At 39.5% G+C, this 21,587-nt stretch overlaps 1 protein-coding gene across 1 annotated transcript in view; it reads left to right on the plus strand.

Moving 5' to 3' along the window:
* Window positions 1–21,587, plus strand: part of Pappa2 (pappalysin 2) — a 340,416-nt gene that overhangs the window by 256,660 nt on the left and 62,169 nt on the right. The window contains exons 17-19 of the mRNA XM_010630208.2: window positions 6,205–6,376; window positions 9,792–9,969; window positions 11,213–11,426. Coding sequence (XP_010628510.2) covers window positions 6,205–6,376; window positions 9,792–9,969; window positions 11,213–11,426 — 564 coding nt within the window. The remainder of the gene's footprint in view (window positions 1–6,204; window positions 6,377–9,791; window positions 9,970–11,212; window positions 11,427–21,587) is intronic.

The following is a 21,587-nucleotide window of genomic DNA, read 5'->3' on the forward strand; positions in this document are numbered from 1 at the left end:
TCTCCTGGAAGAGTCATGCGAAGTTGGTTATTTTTTACTTGCTAGCTGACATTATCATGTTCCATGGTGCTAGGAAATACACAAGATGATGGGCTAAATGTAGAGTTTTGAAGACCATCTATTGTCTGTGATTAAGTGTATTTCCTAGAGGGATCTGTGAAGTCACTGATGCTATTAATTTTTTTTTTTTTTTTTTTTTTTTGTTACTGGGGATTGAACTTGGGCCCTTGTGCTTGCAAAGCAGGCAGTGAAACCACTGAGCTAAATCCCCAGCCCCTGCTGCTATTGTTTTTAAACCAGTTCTAAGAAGCTGTTTCAATTACATTTTTAATTGCTGGGACAAAATACTCAACATCCACAAGTAAAAGGATGAAAGGCTTATTTATTTTTATCCCCATTAAGTTTATCGGTACATTTAAAGCAAAAAAAAAAAAAAATAGTTACATTTATCAATGGGATCTTGTACCTTACATGCTATGTCTTGGTTCTTGTTTTTTCCCCATACCCCTGCCTTCCCTTTTCTCCCCTCCACCTGTCCTTATTTATAAAGGCTTTGTTTCCATTTTTTCCTTTTTTCACATTTTTTCTTTTCCCTTATTTCCTTTTCCCTCCCCTTCCCACTTCCTCTTTCACCATTTTCTTCCTATTTCACACTCTCAATTATACCATTTGAACCTTATTTACACTTTTAGTTTTTCACACCAGAGAAACTATCCAGTATTTATTCAGCTGTGTACTATTTATTTCACTTAATAGTATAGGCACAATGTGCATCAGTTAGCTATAAATGTTTCTAGTTTCTCATTCTTTATGGCTGAGTAGTACTACATTTTACAGAAAAACCACACCTTCTTTATCCAGTCTCCAGTTGATGGGCATTTGGATTATTTCCAAGTTTTAGCTATTACAAACTGTGCCACTATAATCATGGGTGAGCATATATCACTGTGGTATGATTCTTTTAATTCTTTTGGAAAGATACCCAACAGAGGGGTAGCTGAGTCAAATGGGACCTCTAATCCTAATTCTTCAAGGTATCTCCTTATTGATTTCTACAGTGGTTGGACCAGTCTGCACTCCCACCAACAATGGAGAGGATTACTTTCTCCCCACAGACCCACCAGCATTTGTTATTTGTTGATTTCTTGCTAACAGCCCTTCCTTCTGGGATGAGGTGGAATCTCAGCATTGTTTTCTTCTGCATCTCTCGAATGACCAGTGATGTTGAACATTCTTTATATATTTATTTGCTGCTTTTATTTCTTTTTCTGAGAAATGTCTGTTCATTTCAGATGGCTATTTTTGAATTAGGTCTTTGTATTTGGAGGGTCTGGTTTTTTTGAGTTCTTTATATATTCTAGGTAGTAGTCCTTTGTCTGAGGAGTAGCTGGAAAAACTTTTTCTCACATTGTAGGTTGTCTCTTAGCTCTGTTGGTGATTTTTGTCTTGCACTGAAAAAAACTTTTTTAGTACAATGAAATCCCAGTTGTTGATTCTTTGTGCAAGTTCTCATGCTGCTGAGGATTTGTTCATAGAGTCTTCACCTATGTTAATGTCTTCAGGAGTGCTACCTAATTTACTTTCCAGTAAATTTAGTGTTTCTGTTTTGATATTTAGATCTGTAACCCACTTGGATTTTAGTTTAGTGCATGGTGAAAGCAATGGGTCTAGGTTTAATCTTTGGCAAGTTCAAGGCCAATTTTTCCAACTCCATTTATTAAAGAGGCTGTCTTTCCTCCAGTGAGGATGCTTGGCTCTTTTGTCAAGGATGAGGTAGCTGAGTATGTCTGGTGTTGTTTCTGCATTTTCTAATCTAATCCACTCATCCTCAGGTCTGTTTCTTTGTCAGTACCATGCTGTTTTTATCACAGTGGCTTTGTAGTATTGTTTCAAGTTGGGAATTGTGATATCCCCTGCCATGTCTCTGTTACCTAGAATGGTTTTTGCTATTCTAGGTTTCTTCTGGTTCCAAATGAATTTTTGGATTGTTTTTCAAGTTCTGTGAAATATACTGTTGGGATTTCTATAGGTATTATATTGAATCTTTACAGAAGTTTTGGAGTATAGCCATTTTCACTATGTTGAGTCTTCTTACCTAGGAACAAGGAATGTCTTTCCATCTTCTTATATCCTCTTCTATCTCTTTTTTCATAGTGCTGTAATTTTCAGTGTAGAAGTCTTTTGTCTCCTTCATTAGATTAATTCCTAGATACTTCATTTTTTTGGATGTGATTGTTAAAGGAATTGTTTCCCTAATTTTTCTCTCAGTAAGTCTGTTATTTGTTTACAAGAAGGCTATTGATTTTTGAGTGTTGTCTTTGTATCCAGCTACTCTGCTGAATGTGTCAATTAAATCTAAAAGTCTTTCGGTGGAGTTTTGGGGTCTTCTGTGTTGAATATCATATCATCAGCAAAGAGTGACAGTTTAGCTTCATCCTTTCCTATCTTTATTCCTTTATTTCTTTCTCTTGTCCAATTGCTATGGCTAATGTTTCTAGAACTATAATGAACAGGACTGGTGATAGTGGACATGCTTGTTTGTTCCCATTTTTAGCATGAAGGTTTTCAGTTTTTGACCATTTAGAGTGATATTGGCTGTTGGTTTTTCATAGATAGCCTTTGTAAGGTTGAGATAAAGACCATCTATTCCAATTTTCTGTAGGGTTTTTATCATGAATGGGTGTTGAATATTTTCAAATGCTTTTTCTACATCTGTTGAGATGATCATATGGTTTTTGTCTTGTCTCTGTTAACATAGTGTATTACACTTATTGATTTATGTATGTTGAACCATCCTTTCACCCCTGGGATAAATCTGACTTGGTCAGGCTGTATGATTTCCCAATGATATTCTATATTCTGTTTGCCAGTGTCTTATTAAGGATTTTCACATTGATGTTCATTAAGGAGATTGGCTTGTAGTTCTCTTTTTTCATTGGGTTCATTCAGCTCTGTTATTTCATTGTTGATTTTTCTTTTCGTCTAGCTGATCTGTCTCTTTGTGTCAGTGGTATTGAGGTTCCCCATTACAACTGTATTAGTGCTTATTTCATTTTTCATATCCATTAGTGTTTGTTTTGTATAGTTGGGGGCATTAGTATTTGGTGCATATATATTTATGATTGCCATTTCTTCCTCTTTTATTGTTCCCTTGACAAGGATGTAGTGGCTTTCTCTGTCTCTCTTAATTAGTTTTGGTTTGAAATCTATTCTGTCTGCAAATAAGATAGCTACCCCATTTTTTTTCTGGGATTCTGTTGCATGGAAAACTGTTTCATCCTTTTACTCTCAGTCTATGAATTTCTTTGTGGATTTTATGGGTATTTTGTATATAGCATATTGTTAGATTTTTGCTTCTTAATCCATTCTGCCAGCCCATTTTTTTCTGATTGGTGAATTGAGGCCATTAACATTGATGGTTATAACTGTTATGGATTGACTTTTCATTGTCATGTTATTTTTTTGTTGTTGGGTCTTTTACTTTGTATTTTTCCCTTTCTCCCTTTAATTTCTTGTCTTGCATGGTGTATTTGATCTGTTGGCCCTTATGGAGTTGTGACCTTCATTTACTTTTTCCAGGATATTGTTTAGAAGTGTTTGGAGTGCTGGTTTGCTGTTCATGAAATTTCTCAGTGTTCTTTGTTGTGAAAGTATCTTATTTCCCCATCAATTTTGAAAGTTAGTTTTTCAGGATACATCAGTGTAGGTTGGAAATTGTTTTCTTTTAGAACTTGAAATATCTTACTCCAGGCTCTCCTTGACTTGAGGGTTTGCTATGATTCTGATAGGTTTTCCTTTACATGTGATTTGTTTCTTTTCTCTAATTGCTTTTAGTATTGTGTTCTGTTTGGTTTCTGGGATCTTGATTATTATATGTCTAGGTATAGATTTTTTCTTTTAATCATGTCTAGTTGGAGTCCTATATGCCTCACTTATCTGTACGTTGAATTCTTCCTCTCTGTTTGGGAAGTTTTCTGTCATTAATTTTGTGAACAGTTTTTTTTTTAATGTCATTTATACTTTCTTCTGCTACTTCATGGATTCTTATCAGTCTTATATTATTATTCTTTGCATCATCTAACAGTTGTTGGATTGATTTGTCATGATCCCTTACTGTTTTTAAGAGATCTCTCTTTTTGTGGTCACTGACCGCAGTCCTATCTTCTATATCTGAAATTCTATCTTTGAATCATTCATTCTTGCTGTGAATGCTTTTTGTAGAGTTTTTAATCTCCTGGATGTCTGTTTGAATCTGTTTCATGAATTCCATTTCTTTCCTATTTGGGCCTTCACAGTTTCTATTTCTTTCTGTGTTGGGCATTCATGGTTTCCATCACAGTCCTATTTTTTAAAATCTGTTTCTGTTCTAGAGTCTTTAATCATGTCTTTCAATCTTCTCACCATCTTTGTGGTTATCTGGGAAATTATGTGTTTTGAACTTTTCTAGAGCCTCATTTATCTGCTTTGTTACTATAGCAGGGTGTCCAAATGGCTGACTGTCAGACTTTTCTACCTCATTTCTCCCATGGTTTGCCTTTGGTGAAGTGGAAGTCTGTGCTTGTGTCTTGTTTAAATGTCTTCTCATTTCTATTTTTGTATTGGTAATGTCCTTTGTTTAATTCCTGGGTTAATACTTTAATCTTCCAGATATAGCTGGTCCTTAGGTTTTGAATCTCTAATGACTCTGATGCAATCGCATTTTCATTATACCAGGGAGGACAATCACAATACCTTAGCCCAAGTGATACAATCAGCAACACAATAGCATCAAACACAGTTTAGAAAATGACAATTTGTGGTAGTTATTAATCTGTCACTTTTAACTGTGTAAATTAAATCAAAATTGAGAACCAGCCCAAAATATGTTTATAATGAACAATCTCTTCAATGTAGTAACTTTACCCTTCAGGATGGGGATTTAGAAGGAGTTCGAGAGGGAGGGATAGATAGGATAGAGAAAGGTTTGAAGTGAGGTCAGAGGACACAGGACGATCACACAAACTCTAGGGAGCTCTTGAAGAGGAGAAGACAGAACAAAATATACACAAGAACAGAACAAACTAACAGCAATAAGGAGGCTAGAGACTGTAATCGCTTCCTTTTAAAACTAATGGCCATTGAGAGAAGGAAAAAGAGAGGAAAAGGAAAAGAAAGAAAATAAATTTAAATTAGGATAGGAAGAGGAACAAAAAGGGAGAGTAATGAAGATCAAGGTGGGAGAGAGAGAAAAGAAGATAAGGAACACAAAAGAAAAAAGAAAAAATTTGAGCAAAGAAAAAGATAGATTTTTTAAATGATTAAAGATAAGTGAAAAATATTACTTTGAAAATAAAAAGTACAAATAGAAATAGAGGGCCTCCTTCAGGGTATGCCTCTGTTGACACAATAGACAGCATGGGCAGGAGTGTGCAGATCTAATTTAATTAGTCTCGGTGAGCCAGCTGCTGTCCCCGGGGGTTCAGGCTGATTTCTGGCTGCGAGGCCCAACTTGAGGTCTCTGACCTCCTGCTGGGTTGAACTCTGCAAGGTTCTACTGCAGGTTCCAGCTGTCTTTCCACTGAAAATAGACCAGGTTCCGATGTGAGGTGCTGGTCCCTCTGACTTAGCAACTGTGGTGGTATTCTGTGCCTTTATCACAGAGACTTTCTTCACTTTTCCAGTGGGCTTCAATTTACATCTAGGAGCCTCAGAGAGGCCCTCTTTCTCTTGCCTGTGGTGGTGGTGGGGGCACATGTGTTGGCACCTGTGGCTGGGCACTCTGGCGCACTGGGCAGAAGGGACAGGCCTACCAGAGGATCGAGAACTGCTGCCAGTCTCCTCTAGTGTGCTGGGCTGAAGGTGAAAGGTTTATTTTAGCTCACATGTTATAGAGGTTCAGTCCATAGTTGACTGGTTCTACGGCAGGGAAACATGGCAAAAGGACGTGGTAGAGGAGAAACAGTTCATGGCATGGCTGGGAGGACATGGGGAGCCTTCCTTCCTCTTTCCTTTTCATTCCATCCAACCCTTGGTTGTTGCTATCCTCGCTCAGGGTGGGTCTTCCCCCTTCAGTAAATCTATCATCCCCACTCAGAGGTATGCTAAGCCAATCAGTGGACTAAACCAGTGTCACACACCCACGATCCAGTCCCTTGAGCACACGAGGCTTTGGGGGGGCATCTAAATGTAAGCCATAACAGATGCTTCTGTTTCTCTTGTCTCCAGCTGTGTCCACCGGCCTTGTGGGGAGCTGGGCAGCTGTGTGCCATTGCTGCTTGATCACACGGACATGGTGAACTGTACCTCTAGCAGCCCAGGTCACATGAAGTGTGCTATCACCTGTCAAAGGGGATTTGCCCTTCAGACCAGCAGCGGGCAATACCTCAGGCCTTTTCAGGTGAGTTGGAAGGCCATGCTCATCAGGACCAAACACCTGGGGCAGGAAGCTATTTATGGTCTTTCCTCTGGCTAGACTGGGGAAGGGAGGGGCAGGGTTTATAAACCATTTAACAGAAAAAAAAATAGAGCTGTAACATGCAAAAAGAAGGATAACAATAAAAATGCAAGGTATATAAGAGCATGTGCAAGTCTGTTTATTAGAATGTGAATTTGCTCTCTAGATAGGCAGTAGACATAAATGATTATTCTATTTTTCCTTGTTTTGTCTTCCTGCCAGAAATGATATTCCTCACTTTTAAGTTTGAGATGAGACTATAAAGATAAACGCAGTCTTAATTTCTAGTCAAGGTACATTTCAATCAGTGTATCTGTGGTTCCTTATCTACCCCTTCCCCACAACCCATCTTGCAAGAAGGTTGGAGAAATACAGCATGATTTCACCCCAAAAGCATTAAATCCATTACTGGACAGAGATTCTATCATGATTCTAGCTTTGGCTGAATTTTCTATATTTCTATAAGCCCAATTCCAAATTTCTATAACACCACTTCCAGAACTTTGATGTAATTGAGAGGTAATAGAATACATTGGTTAAGATCATGTTTTAAAACACATATCTGAAGGAAAATTCAATTCTACTATGTAGTAGGCGTGTAACTTTAGGTAAAAGCAGATAAAACGAACTCTTCGAGCTTGTTTCTATATGTGTAAAATAATTGAAATGCAAGTGCTCATTTGATTGAATTAATAAGAGGACTGGCTGGAAATAATTTAAAAGCTTCCAGTAAAATGATAGGCACATGACATTCTGATAAGCTGCCATTATTATCAACATAATAATGTTTTCCTATGAAGTTTGTTCTCCAATTTTGTTTTATGAGATTGCAACACTCTACAGAGGAATTTAAAAGATAAAACCAACCTTTAGAAAACATGGCCATATTTTGAGACGAAAAGGGAGGCACTAGACAGAAGATAATAGTGTCTAAGGGGAGAACCATGAAGTTGTATTATCTGAAAAGGGTAGATGAATGATTGTTAGATAAAAACAGTTTATAAGACTGGATTTTAAACAAATTGTGTCAATTTTTTGCTTAATGGGTTGTGAACATGTGAAAGTATTTCACATGCTTAAAAATGTTTAGAAAGGCAACCTTAAGATTCAGAGGGTTTAAATTCTGTCCAGAAACAACTTTAATGCCTTTTGAAAAACTAACTTCTTGGTCTAAGATACTTGTTAGAAAGGCAGAGCTCTTATGAACTGTTCCTAACTCATCTCCACTCAGGAGAAGTATGTGTACACTAAAGTAAGGTAAAAAAAGAACAAAAAGTGTAGGATCCAAATATGCTTGCATGATATGTAAAGCAAAGAGAAGTAAACATGATGTTTAAAATACATTAAAATTAGGGGTGATTAAGACAAAATGGATAATACCTGAGAAAGCCAGGAGGAAAACCAGACAATATGTGCAGAATTTGAGAGGCATTCTTTAAATGATTATTGGCTTATTGTGGTTTGAGTCAGACTTCAGCTGTGATAATGTGTATGGGACAGGATCTGGTTGGGAGAAGATGAAAGCTCACTCTTTGCCAACCATGGGTGGATTCGGCCACAGAGCTCTGCAGCTGACTGACCACTCCTGTCACCCGAGCCTGGCCCCAGGATGGACATGCTACAAGCCCAGATCATGATCACAAGACAGTGGGGATATTTGCTTGTTGTTGACACAAGAACTGAAGCTAAGTAGAAAAATGTGTCTGGCTTTGACGTGGGTCCTTCTGGCAGTCAGCAGGGAAACACTGGGAAGCATGGATAAGCTGCAGTCAGGAGCTGGTGTCAGAGATGGCAGGTGCCTTCAGCGGTCATTTGACCTTTGGCTTTGGTGCCCATCTGGTTTCTAAAATGCTCCTCTCTGTTTCTGACCTTGAACCCAGTACTAGAGTGACTGTTGTGCTTTTCCCAAACAAGCTGTGAACTTCTAGTTCTTAGGTTTCATTCTGTCCCCAACAAAGACACCTTCTCCCACACACCTCGGCTTGCTGCAAAGTGCTAACCCTCTTGCAAGGCCAATCCCTGTGTTGCACCCTCCCCCAAGTGCTCTGCCTCCCTGCCCAGGGCAGGCAGCCCTTCCTCAAGTTCCCACCGAGCTGCCCAACTCCATCCACATGGTAACACAATGTGGCTTTATCTTCAAGTATTTCTATTTTTTTTCCTCCTGGATTTGAGTTTTCTGCCTCTTCTACTTTATTGTTGACGTTCTTCATATTATATTCTCTGCAACAATTATAAAAGAGGGGAGGAGTCTTTTTAAATAGCAAATCAAAATATATATTAACATTTTCCTTTTTTTGAGACAAGGTCTTGCTGTGTAGTCCAGGCTGGCCTTGAACTCACAATCCTCCCGCCTCAGCCCTCAAGTGCTGCAGTTATAGATGTGTACCACCACGTCGGACTTAGATTTCCTTCTTTCTTCCTTTCTGCCTTTTCTCCTCCTTTAGACATTTTTATTAGCAACTGTTCTAATATGTGATCTGCTCCCCTAGGAAATATTCAGCTCCTTGAGGACATCTTATTTAGTAGAGGACTTGACCTTTCTACTTACCCAGTAAGCATCTCTTTATTTAGTTAGTAGCAACCAGCTCTAGGGCTGTCTTATAGCCCAGAAATAGCTGGAAGAGCTCCCATTTAACCACAGGGCATGGGAAGTGCCTCCTGTGCAGTAACTCTTACCTGTTCTTAGACACTATGCACCTTCCTCAGTGGAGGTGATTATTTTCAGTAGCATTATCAGGTTTGCTTATTTAGAGGTTGCCAGTAGGAAACAAGCAATGCTCAAAAGTGGGCAATTTCAAGCAAATTTATTAAGCGTGTGGGCAAGTATAGGAAAACGCAAGAGGTGATGCAGTATCCCAGGGTGAAGGGGCTTGACTGTCACCCTTCAGCCTGAAATGTTGGATATAGAGAGCAGCAGAACCAATGGGAAGAAGGGTCAGAAAGCTTGAGAGGGCAGCTGTGGGCTCCTGCAGAACCCCCCCACCCCGGACATGGAAAGAAGTCCCCAGGCCACCCTCATCTGTCTCCCTCTCCACTCAATCTCCTGCAAGTCTGAGGCAGAAGGCCCACAGGGATCAGGATCCTTGACCACAGCACAGGGAGAAGAGTAGAGAACAGATCTGGACAAGTAAGGGGAGGGCAATGCTATTTAATGATTCTCTTTCACTCCTGGACTCTTTCAGTCATACCTGGGTGTTGTGAGACTGTACATTCAAACAGCTAGATGTCAACAGGGAAAAAGGCACAGTAATTTTCCTGACTTAAGTGTTTGGACACATGACCACCAGGACTCTTCAGCCCCCAAACTTCCAATAGCCTTTGTGCATTACCTTGACAGATGCAAATTCTCTCTTTCTAGAGGGAGATTCTGCTCACATGTTCTACTGGACTCTGGGACCGGGATGTGAGCTGCATGCCTCTTGACTGTGGCCTCCCTGACCCGACTTTGGTGAACTATGCAAACTTCTCCTGCTCAGAAGGCACCAACTTTCTGAAACGCTGCTCTATCTCTTGTGTGCCACCAGCCAAGCTTCAAGGTATTGTCTTGCCAACCAGGCACTTACACCTGTTCTCTTTGAGGAACTTTGGGGCTCTTTTCTTTACCCTACACCCTTTTCCTTCATCCTACCATGACACCCTCTCCTGACGTTATAGGCAAAATCACAAATGGAAACACCCTTCTTAGGTCCTGACTACCTGGAAGGATTTCAGAGCTCAGGATCTCATTCATGGAAGAAGCTTAGATTTTTCTTTTTGTTTGCTTATGTGCCCCCGTTTCAAATCAATCCAATTAGTCTATGGCCATACCACCCTGAATGCGCTTGATCTCGTCAAATCAAGCCAATTAGCACAGTGGTCTTGATAATATTAATAACTAGGTATACTTTTTTATATGCATTTTAAAATTTAGTCTTTACAACCATTCTGTGAGTTAGTTGTATTTTGTTCTGTCTTATGGATGAGAACAGAGCTGCATCAGTTGACCTAGACTGTAATGGTAGATTTGAAGATGTGGGGCCATCTAGGTTAACTGACCCTGATATTTTGCTCTTTACCTTACCAGGCTTCTCAGACTTTGGTGCATGTTACACTTATTCATGATAAATGTAGATTCCCCAACCTTATTCTGAGAAATTCTGGCTTAGTAGGTCTAGTATGAGCTGGTGCTGCTTTTGTGAGTAGGTTCACGGATTGCACTTGGAGAAACCAAGTGTTGCACTGAGGCCTGGAATGTAGTGTTTTAGCAGAACTTTGACTCCAAATGGGCTGGGTCTGAGTACAAAGTTTACTTCTGCTTTGTTAGGGCCTGGGCAAGTTTGTGACCCTAATTTCTTCATCTGCACAATAAAGAATCTATTTCATAAGGTTGTTAGTGGTTTGGAGCTTACGAAAGTTAATACACATAAGACGCTTCAAACAGTGGTTGGCACATGGTAACCATTAAAAAAATGCCATGTGCTATTATTTTAACACTATCTGTGTTACTATCAGTGCTATATTTTTATTATTTGTGATTAGGGAGGAAAGTAATGATTTAGTAAATAGCCCTTCTGAAGCAAATTTATGTGACCTCTGTCCTATATAATGCTCTATCCAGTGGGTGCTCTATGGCAGCACGATACAGGATGAACATTTGATGTTGAGACTTTAGAGACACTGCTCAAAAAAAGGATAATGTGGCCTTTGAAGAGTTTTAATGCTCTGACAGACTTTCATGCTTTTCACTGTTTCTGTTACTCTGCCTTCTGAGCACCCGGTGCTTCTTTTTCTTGGAGTCAGGACTGAGCCCATGGCTGACCTGCCTTGAAGATGGGATGTGGTCTCTTCCTGAAGTCTACTGCAAGCTGGAATGTGACGCTCCCCCTGCCGTTCCAAACGCCAACTTGCTCCTGCCTAACTGTGCCCAGGGCAGCCACGACGTGGGCACCATCTGCAGCTATGAATGCAAGCCAGGCTACTACGTGGCAGAGAGTACGGAGAGTAAAGTCAGGAAGTAAGTGGCAGTGTTCTTGCTCCTCGCTGTCTCACAAATCCAGCTCCTCTTCCCTCATTTGTAAACCCCAGACCATTCCTTTGCTTTTTGGGTTTTTCTTTTTGGTACCAGGGATTGAACTCAGGACCTTGTACTTGCGAGGCAGGAGGCAGAACCACTGAGCTAAATCCCCAGCCCCCATACCATTCTTTTGGAAAGATTGGGATGACCTTTTGAGATACCCACTGTGTATTGTATTAATTTTTCTATACAATCTCTCCTCACTGGTACAGATATATTCTTCAGTCATAACAGGCAAATGACATTCTACATTTGATTTAAAGTCATTCTTTCCTGTAGGAGATTTTGTAACTTCACCTATATGCTTTTTAAAAGAACTTGTGCACTCATTGTTATTTTCCTTGCAGTTAACTGCCAGGAACTGCCAAGCATTATCCATCTCATTTGACTCCATCTCTGCGCTGGCTTGTCCTGATCTGTCCAGATTATAACTGTGGCTTGCGCAGAAACTGCCTGGCAGAGTCCCCAGTCCAAACACTTACTAGACAGATGCGTGATGTTGGGAAGATTTCATTCTCTGTCTCAGTCTTCTCATCTGTAAAATGGGGATGATAATAATAATAATAATAGGTACCTTATAGGGCTGATATAATAGCATACTAATTAACAATCTGCTTTTTAGAAAAACATAAAACACAACACTTTCTAGCTACTGATACTCTTTCACGGTCTTTCTGCTTTCTTCTCCCTGAATTTGGTGGATACATAATCACATGGTCATACCTGAAATGCCTTCCTTCTGAAGGCATGAAGAATAAGAAAGACAAATGCAGTACTTTACAATTATGGTAGAGTGCGCAGTAATAGGCTCTCAGTCTGCCTAGGATCCAAATGCTGGTCTTTCTTTTACCAGCTCCATAACTACAGGGAAGTTTCTCTATTCTTTGTGTCTTGGTGTCCTTTGTACATTGAGAGTAACTGACACCAGTAGAGGTGCCTGGCTTGTGCCAAAGACACAATTATTGCTTTCAGGAAATAAAAAGAAATTATAAACAAATAAACAACAAGTTTTTCAGGAAAAAGAAATTCTTTGTATTTGGTAATAAGTAGTGGGTGTTCTTTCCATACTTAAATGTATAGGTACAGGAGAAAATCTTACCTGGGATTTAGTTCAAAGTCTGAGCATAGGTTTTCTGTTTTAAGATATGTGTAGCTAATAAAATCTGGTCCACGGCATTACCAATGTTGCTGCAGACATAACTTTTGCTCGTAGACTACACTGCTCAAGGGGCACAGGATAAAATCAGGAAATGTATCCTCTGGATCACACTCATACCTGATGCAGTTGACCCCAGCCACGTTAACATGGAACTTACAGAGCTTTGGCCTGGCCAAGGCAGGCCCTTCCACCTTGGGAAAAGCCCAGGCTCAAAGGTGGGAGGAGAAGAACAAATGCCCTTCCTCTCCTCTCAGCCAGAGGAAAGAGCTGGGCTGATTAGAACATGAGCGATATGGATGAAAAATTCATAACAGGACGCACTCTGGGCTTTAGTGGACATTCCTAGGTGCAGGGAACCATTTTTGACAACACAGAGTACATTTGCATGTGATTTTCCTAGGATCTAGTGCACTTTGTATCAGCACACACTGACAAGTAGTGGGTGCCCAGCAATCTTCAAGTGAGGATGCTATGCTAGCTTACCTGAAGGCTGCTGTTTCTTGCCCCCGCCTCCCCACTTTCTGGCTGCCTTTTCATGCATTAGCAGTCACTTTGGATGTCTGCAGAGTTGCAGTGTAGAATAATTGAAAGTGACAGAAATGCATCAGGACATGAAAGAATTAAGGGTGGAGAGCTGACTAGGCCCAAGGCTGATCTTTCTGGTGGGAAAAATGAAGTTTCCTCCCAGAACTCTGGGTTTTTGGCCTCAGCCTTGTAACTCTGCCCTGAGGCATGGGGCACTTAAGAGCCATGCGTGGACCTAGCTTTTCTGGCTGAGAAACTGGATGCTTGCATCACAAAGTCAGCAACAGTTTTGGCTTAAACATTTACATTCGCAAGCACCATGCTAAGGAGAGATTAAATTATTTACTGCTCTGTGTAAACTGATTAAATCTTAGTTTACACCTGTTTACATAGCAGGCGACAATTGGTAATCAGAAGTTTGCACGGCAGGCGTAAATCACTGTCACTTGCCACTTGTGTTTATCCAGTGAAATATGTCAGCCTCGTTCCCCCTTGGAAAAAGCCCAGTGTTGTACAAATGGGGCTCTGAAATTCTTCTTAGGACATCCACGCATGAAGAGAAAAAAGTGACAAATGCAAGCAGGGAAATGAACCCAGAGGAAGCAGGCACATGCTAATTTATGCAGTTGTACAATGTATAGTAGAGGGAGAAACAAATGCTTGATGGTTGGATCTGCAATTTGTTCTTGTGACTCTGAGCAATATATTCAACATCCGCAGGCTATAGGTTTTGCATCAGTAATATGAAGGGTAGTAATTATTTGTATCCAACAACATTCTTTTGAGGCTAAAAGTTGGGTAATATATTGGAAACATTTTATAAACTGTAAGTTTAGTATATATGCCATGCTGAGTGTTACTGCTTGTTTGTTTCTTTTTAAAAGAAGGAAGCAACTACCAAAATATCAGCCAAATGCATTCTCTTCCTGCTTCTTCCAAAGTCTGTTGTAGAGTAAGTGCCAGACTTGACTACTTCTAAGATCCCTTTGTCCCACTCCAAGTGGGGTTAGTGGGGAAGATTAATTTATCACGTGTACACTCCATGCCAGGGTCTGGTCAGTAATGAGACCTAGGCAGGGGCATCTCAAAACTAGAAGTGAGCTCTGTTTTAACCCACTCCCTCGAAAGTCTTCTTCTTTGGTTCTATTCCATCTCATGCCCTGATTTTTCTTCTTCCTCTCTGTCTCTTCTCAATTTTCTTTCCCAGTCTTTTCCCTCTGCCAATTTCTTCTGTGTTGGTGTTTATGAGTTCTTTTTTTTTCCTCTCTTGATCTACACATTTGTCCAGGATGAAGCCCCTTTAGTCCATATCTTCCCTTAAAGACTAAGAGGGCCATAAGGCCAACTGCCTCCATTATCCCATCTGTACCTCAAGCTCTTAACTGTATAGCAAAGTTCATAATGATTCCTTTCAGGTCTGGATAAAAAAATCTTTCAAAGAACTCAAATTCAATTATAATATTCTCCCGGATAAAAATGATTAACAAATCTTTCTTCAGTGAGAGGGTGAAAACAGCGTAAGTCAAAAGATTTTCAGGGTCTCCTGTGATCTACCTGGGCCTTGTTTATTTCTAAAGACTTGACCCCCCAGTCTCTTCGCCAGGACACCATGTCTTGCCATTTACACACCTGCTGGAGTACAGGCTATAATGCCACTCAACTAATTCTATGTTGTCATAGAAGTCATGGTTAGCATGCCTCTGGGCCTTCACACATACTGTTCCTTTTTCCTGGATCTTTTCCTTGGTCAACTCTTCTTTTCCTGTGTTTAGCAGTGGTGTGAGTTTCCATTCAGGAAGCCCATCACATCTCCCTAGATGGCAGGAAGAGAGCTACACCCTGTACTTTTATTGCAGAGGATAACGTCTACTCTCCTGATTACCAATAATTCAATTACTCACCTATGTTCTCCAATAGACCGCACATATTTTAGTTAGTATTTTGTGTACAGTGGCAAGTATATTCACTTGCAGGTACTTGATACTTTCTGAATTGAGGAAAGCATGACAGGACATTGATGCTAAACAAAGTTGATGCTAAAGATAGTGAAGAAAAGAGAAGGTTTTTCTTATGGAGTGATTGGGAGGAAGAAAACTTTAAATATACATATATGTTTTTATTCTAACAATTTTCTCTGTCACATAGAAGGAAAGGTCAACTCTCCAAAGACAGTTTTAACTTTATTTATTCAACAGACATTTACACTTGATTAGCATGACTCCGTACAAGTTACTGGTAATAGAAAAAAGATGGACATGGCAACAAGCTCTCTGGAACAGTGCTTCTCATATTTGGCTGCATGTAGAATCACCCAGGGAGATTTAAAAACTCCTACTGTCCTTGTCATACCCAACCAATTACAGACAGACTCTGACTTACCATGGTTCCACTTAAAATTTTTGACTTTTCTACATGGTATTTATTCAATAAAGACTGTATTTCAAATTTTGAATTTTTTTCCCCTGGACATTAGAGTACACTGTGTTGGCAAGCTAGGGTGTCCAGTAGACTAGGTATGGTACAATCACTTTGCTTATGATGGGTTTATTGGGATGCAACCCACTGTAGGTCAAGGGACATTTGTACTCCAGTATCTCAGGGGTGGGACCTGGACATCAGTATTTTAAAAGTTACGCAAGCCCCTACTGTGTGCAGCCAAGCTCAAGAACAAACCAGTGGAAACTTTGGTCTTTTTAAAATGATATCAGCAATGAGATTTGGCTCTTCTAAAAAAGAAAAACAAAAACAATAAACATTATCTCTTTTCCAAATGAGTACATTAGCCTTCTGCATGGCAGAGTTTTACATGTCACTTTGAGGATTATTTGTTTTTAAAGGTACTAGAAAGAATATAATAAGTATAACTTGAAGGAAACTGCAAAATTTCTAATTTCAAAAATTCTTTTCTCCACTATTTCTGATAAGCATAAACTTCTCTGAAGTAAAGCCCTTTTTCTTTTGTGCAATTTATTTTCACAAACACATCATCATTAATCATTTCTTCGTTGTTTCATTAACTTGACTTCCTAGGAAGCTAAAATAAATGTGTTTGACTTATATTTTATCAAAAAGACAGTATTAAACTCCCTTATCTTTCACTTCCATGGTGGCCTTTTTCTCATTACATGTTATCTTTCTGTGTGAAGGTTAGGTTAACATCATTAGAGCTCAGACTTAATTAATTTCTAAATCATTCCAGCCTTCTAGGTTTGCTTGGACTATCTTTTCTTTTTTAAGTCGTTCATTAAGATGCCATCTGTAAGTTGCTAAAATAGCCACATCTTGAAACAGCCATCTTTTCTGAGGGTACTCATGGTATCAACTTTACCAAAGCACACAAATCTATTTAAAATCTATAAACACAACTGTGGATCAACCTGCAACAAGTAGGCTTCGCATCCTGACTGTTTACTGTCTAGCAAGTGTATGTTAACGAGAGCCTTTGGTGTGTATGATGAATGAAGTGAATATCGATGAATACCTTGTCCGATCTTCCTTAGGAAAAGAACCTGACATAGACTAGAAACGGAAATGTAGATTGACCTCCCCACCACAGAGAAGACTATTCCTGTAACACAGAGTAAAAAAAGCATAAAACTTGGACTCTGTCATGTTGGTTTGATGAGGACAGTGACGACGACCATGATTCATCACTATGTGCTGTGTTCAATGAATATTTTGCATTTATTATGTCATTTATTTTTCACAATACCAATGCATTTGATTTTTACTAAAATAACAGCACAACATGTTGGAATATAATAACACATGATTTAATGTGTTGAAATACATTTTAGTATAGTAATGTTCCCTGTTACACATGAGGAGACTGAGACCCTTCAGAATGTGGTTAACTAGCCTTTCCACACTCACTCAACCAGTATATGGCAAAGTTGGAAATAAAAGCATTCTAACTCAAAGCCTAAGATCTTAGCTAATAATCTTTGGATTTTGAGTTCATTACTTCATTTCTCCATGTCTCTTTTTCCACATTTGTAAAATAGGGTTTTGAGTGGCTCCTCTGAAAGTCTGTATTTTATTTTCTATGCCACCAGAAAAATAAGAAGAGCAGGCACTTTGGAATAGCACCATTAAGAGGAGTGATATATAATAATTTATGACTACCAGGAAAAAAAGCAGTGATTATGATAAGCACAAATTCACCACAGGCATGAATGTAGTAGAAAATGCTTAGGGTATTCATAGAATATTCTGGGTGATCTTGATCCAAATGAACAAAGTATTACTTTCTTCTTTGGATGTGGTTTGATCACTCATTCCTCATTCACACCCAAGAGGACTGGACATAGCTCTCCCTTCAGGATAGAATACTGGGGAAATTTTCTGAGATTTACAAAATTGAGTTGGAAATTAAGCACTTCCCTAAAATTTCTGAAGGAAATAATTTAGCCAAAATGCTGAGAATGGTTCCTTATCCCAAGGTGTGTTACTTAGCTTAGTAGTTAATCATACAGGCTCTGGCCTTAATGAGATCTAAATTTGAATCTCAACTCTTTTGTTTATTAATATTTCTTATGCTTGTGCTATTCATCAGTATTCTTATTTACAAAATAAATGCAATAGGAGTACTAACATATTTTAGTGATGATCGAATGAGTAAATAGATACAGAGAACTGAACTCAATAGCTAATCATACTAATCTGCTATTTATCACCATCACCAACCTGATTCCCAGCAAGCTAATGCAGCTAAGAAGATATTGTTTTTGCCTGGATCATGCTTTTGGTGTTAGAGAGGAAACACCTTTAACAAGGGATGCTGTTCTCTCCTACCTGTATCGGTTCCTGTGCTCTAGGAAAAAGGGCACAGAGACAAGGAAACCGGGAATTGACTATTCAAGGTTGGGGCAGGTACACAGGTCTTCAATGAACAGCTGGGGAAAAGTGCCTTTCTCTGCTTATAAAAGTAACAGAAAGCTTATGTAATTCAAAAAAATATGCCTATGTCTCCCACAGTCATAACCTTGCATGTTTCATGATAGCCTACTGTCCACTCAGTGAATAGTCTGAACACTGCAGCAGCTCCAAGTAGACCATGAGAAGAAAAAAGGAGGATGTGAAGGGGGAAAGAAATGTTAGTGAAATTGCTGTTCATACTTCAAAAATTAGTGTACGCAAATAAAGCTGGGCTGGTCTGGAAAGACAAAGGCCAGGGCATGTCTTGGATTTGTTACCTAGGTTTTTAAGCTCTTGATTTTCTTTTGAACAATACCCCAAATCTTTGAGGTCCGACTCCCTTTATCCTACTAATGGAAGTGGGGAACAGTCTCGGCTAATGAACTATGAATGTGTAGTAAGGCGAAACTAAATCTCTAAATATTCTGGATTTATAGCTTTAAGAAAATCACTAAGATAATCTACCTAATTTTTAAGTTCTGTGCCATAACATTGTGCGCGTGTGTGTGTGTGTGTGTGTGTGTGTGTGTGTGTAGGTATAAGTGCTAAACCTATATGCATATATACATGTACTATTTATAATTTGCCAAGTAAGGAAAACACTGTAATCTCTGTGTATACTCTTGCATCTGTAAGGAATAGAAATTTGTTTTCTATCCATTAAGACTTTGTCTGGCTTTATAATTAGTGTTTATAGTAAATACATTCAAAGTTTATCCTTCGAATCCTCATTTCTCTTGCCATTGTAGGATAATGTGAGCTTTAAGTTAATTTACTACAGCTTCTTTTGGCTTCAGAGTGGATGAACCTGTTCCAAGCCTTGGCCACTCAAATATATACCTGGGTACAGGCCAGCTCACTGCTGCAGATTTCCCAGAGCTGGTGATCGGCACAGTGTCCCTCACTTAAATACAGTACTTGTTGGACTCCAATTTCCCTGTGACCTTCAGTTCTGAGCTAGGGAGTATCTTATTGTAAAACTCTGTTTTACACTGACTGTTAATTTCTCAATTGATCAAGAAATGTTAAATCTGACTCAAGAGCGTGTTAAAAATAAACCAAGAGGGATTTCTTTCTTTCTCTACATTCCTTTTCCTTATTCCCACCTGTGTCTCAGGCTCTGCTAACCCTTTCTTCGGCCAAGCAGGTGAGCAGTTTGGCGGTGTCCTTGCCTTGCTCTCTAAGATTGGCATCACGCCAGGCCCAGCTGACTCATGAAGTGTTTCCTGAGGGGCTCTGGGTAGTACAGAAACCCGAAGATTTAAACAGAGAGTGCTTCCAAGTAGTCTTCTCCTGATGCACTCCATGTCTCCAGGCAGGGTTGGTGGCTCCCACTTCAGGCTCCTGTAGATTAGCATTCTGGCACTATTTCAGTATTTATATTTGTTTCTGCATGTGCGGGGCCTAATGTAACAAACAGGCAAATAGTAAGTGATAGCAAAATGTGCGAATGGACAAATCATTGAGAGGTGACATAGTGAAGGGCAGAGGTGCCTATTGAACATCCCTCTTTTAGGTTCATTTTATTTCTGCTCTTCAGTGTAACCCCCTGTTCCCCAAACACACACTGATAGAAATTGTTATTAGGGTTCTGAAGGATAATCATGGTAACTGCTGTCCATGCCTAGGTTTAAATTGCCTGCACTGAAGAAACCATAGGTTGTTTTTAGCTCAGGGAGTAACCTGCACATGTTCCCTAGGAAAGACTCTCAGCTGTGTGAAGAACGAACCAGACACTCATAGAAAGAGATACAGTGAGAGTGGTTGAACTTGGCATAAGAAAGGCTGGGAGGACAGTGGTAGCCAAAGATGGAAAGGTACTCTAAACTTAAGTTTAGGTATTCAGAGTTAAGCGGCAGGGTGTGGTCGAACCTGCCAATCTGGAGACCTAAGATTGTGCAGCAGTGGGACAGAAAAGTCCAGTGCACCGTTAGTGCTTTCAGAAGTAGTAGGTTGTTCATTCTGACAGAAAGGCTGCCTTTTACACGAGAGAAGATCTTTCCAAGGGGAAATTTTTAAGTCAGAAAAGAAAGGAAAGCCAAGCCAATAATAATAATATTTCTCATCTTGTAGAAAGGGCTGGGGCAGGGTATTGGGAGGCTTAGTATTTGAGAGTGCAGAATAACCGTGATCTGCTGTGGACTAGTCAGGACTGAAGTTTGCCTGTTCCCCTCTTAGGATGTTGGCTCAAATAACCAAGCCTGCAATTTGTTAGGAGGAAAGCTGGCATGGATTTAAGCAGTGCTGATGGTTCTCTTTGGGGTGGGGTAGAGGTAGAGAATTGTGTCTTTTTACATAATGTAAATCAGTACTTCTCAAAATTTAAAATGCTTGGGAATCACATGGAGAACTTCTTGAACTGCAGAGTCTTACTGAGGTGCACTAGGGAGGATCCTGAGATTTATTTCTACCTCACTCCTGGGTGATTTCGGTACTACTGCTCTGGGTGCCACCCTGATTAGTAAGGAGCCAGACCATATTATGAGCAAAAGTCTGTCTAATTTAATTTCAGACACTGAATATGTGTCAGGCAAAACAGTTAACCAATTAATACTTTAGTATCTCAACCTGTATAGCAGAAATAATATAATTGTGTCTCTCCCTTACATATTCTCTTAGGGTAGGACAGCTTCACAAATGCACTAAGTAAGGCAAGGTACTTTATTTACAGATACATTTCTAGGAATACTAATGCTTGCATAGTATGATATAGGCACAGGCATCAGATTCGTCATGGTACTTTGACCAGTTTGACAACCCGAGGCGAGTTATTTTAATTTGCTGAACATTACTTACCTCATCTAGAACATAAACATCCACACATTCATGAAACCAAAATTTACTGGCATCTATTATGTACCAGGCATTGTACTGGGTACTGAGGATACCATAGTAAATAAGGTCACCAAGCTTATATTTCAGTACAAGAGAAGCTGGCAATAAACAAGTGAAACCAACATACAAAATAATTACAGAGTATGCATTCCAGGAAGAGAACAAAGATTCTTTGATTAAGAAAAGTTATAAGGGTAAAATAAGGGTGCTCAAGGTTGGTGAAATTATTCTTAGGCAGAAAGAAAGGGAGCCAGAAGAAGGGAAAAATAAAAGCTTCACAAGTAGAGGGAATGACGCCTATAGCAAGAAAGATGTTGGGTTGTACCTGGAATTCCAAGTCCAGAGTGGGTGATGTGCATTAAAGTCAGTCAATGTGGCATTGAATGAGGTCCTGGAAAGTAGGTAATGTCATGAAGATCCTCGTAGGCTAATATGAAAACTTTGGATTTTGTTTTTCTTGCAAACAGAAGCAATTGAAATATGTAACCTGAAGAAATGACACACTTCAATTTATTTATTTGTTTTTGTAAAAATCTCCTTTAACTGGTGCCTGCTGACTCTATGTGGGAAGCGATCCAAAAGAGAAGTGGTGTGTCCAGTTGGAAAGGAAGAGATGTTAACTCATAGTAGCATCTGTGGCTGTAGAGATGGAGACAAATTCCAAG

This window comes from Fukomys damarensis, unplaced genomic scaffold, assembly GCF_012274545.1.
Source record: "Fukomys damarensis isolate Sample0158 unplaced genomic scaffold, DMR_v1.0_HiC HiC_scaffold_11, whole genome shotgun sequence".
Taxonomy (NCBI): Eukaryota; Metazoa; Chordata; class Mammalia; order Rodentia; family Bathyergidae; genus Fukomys; species Fukomys damarensis.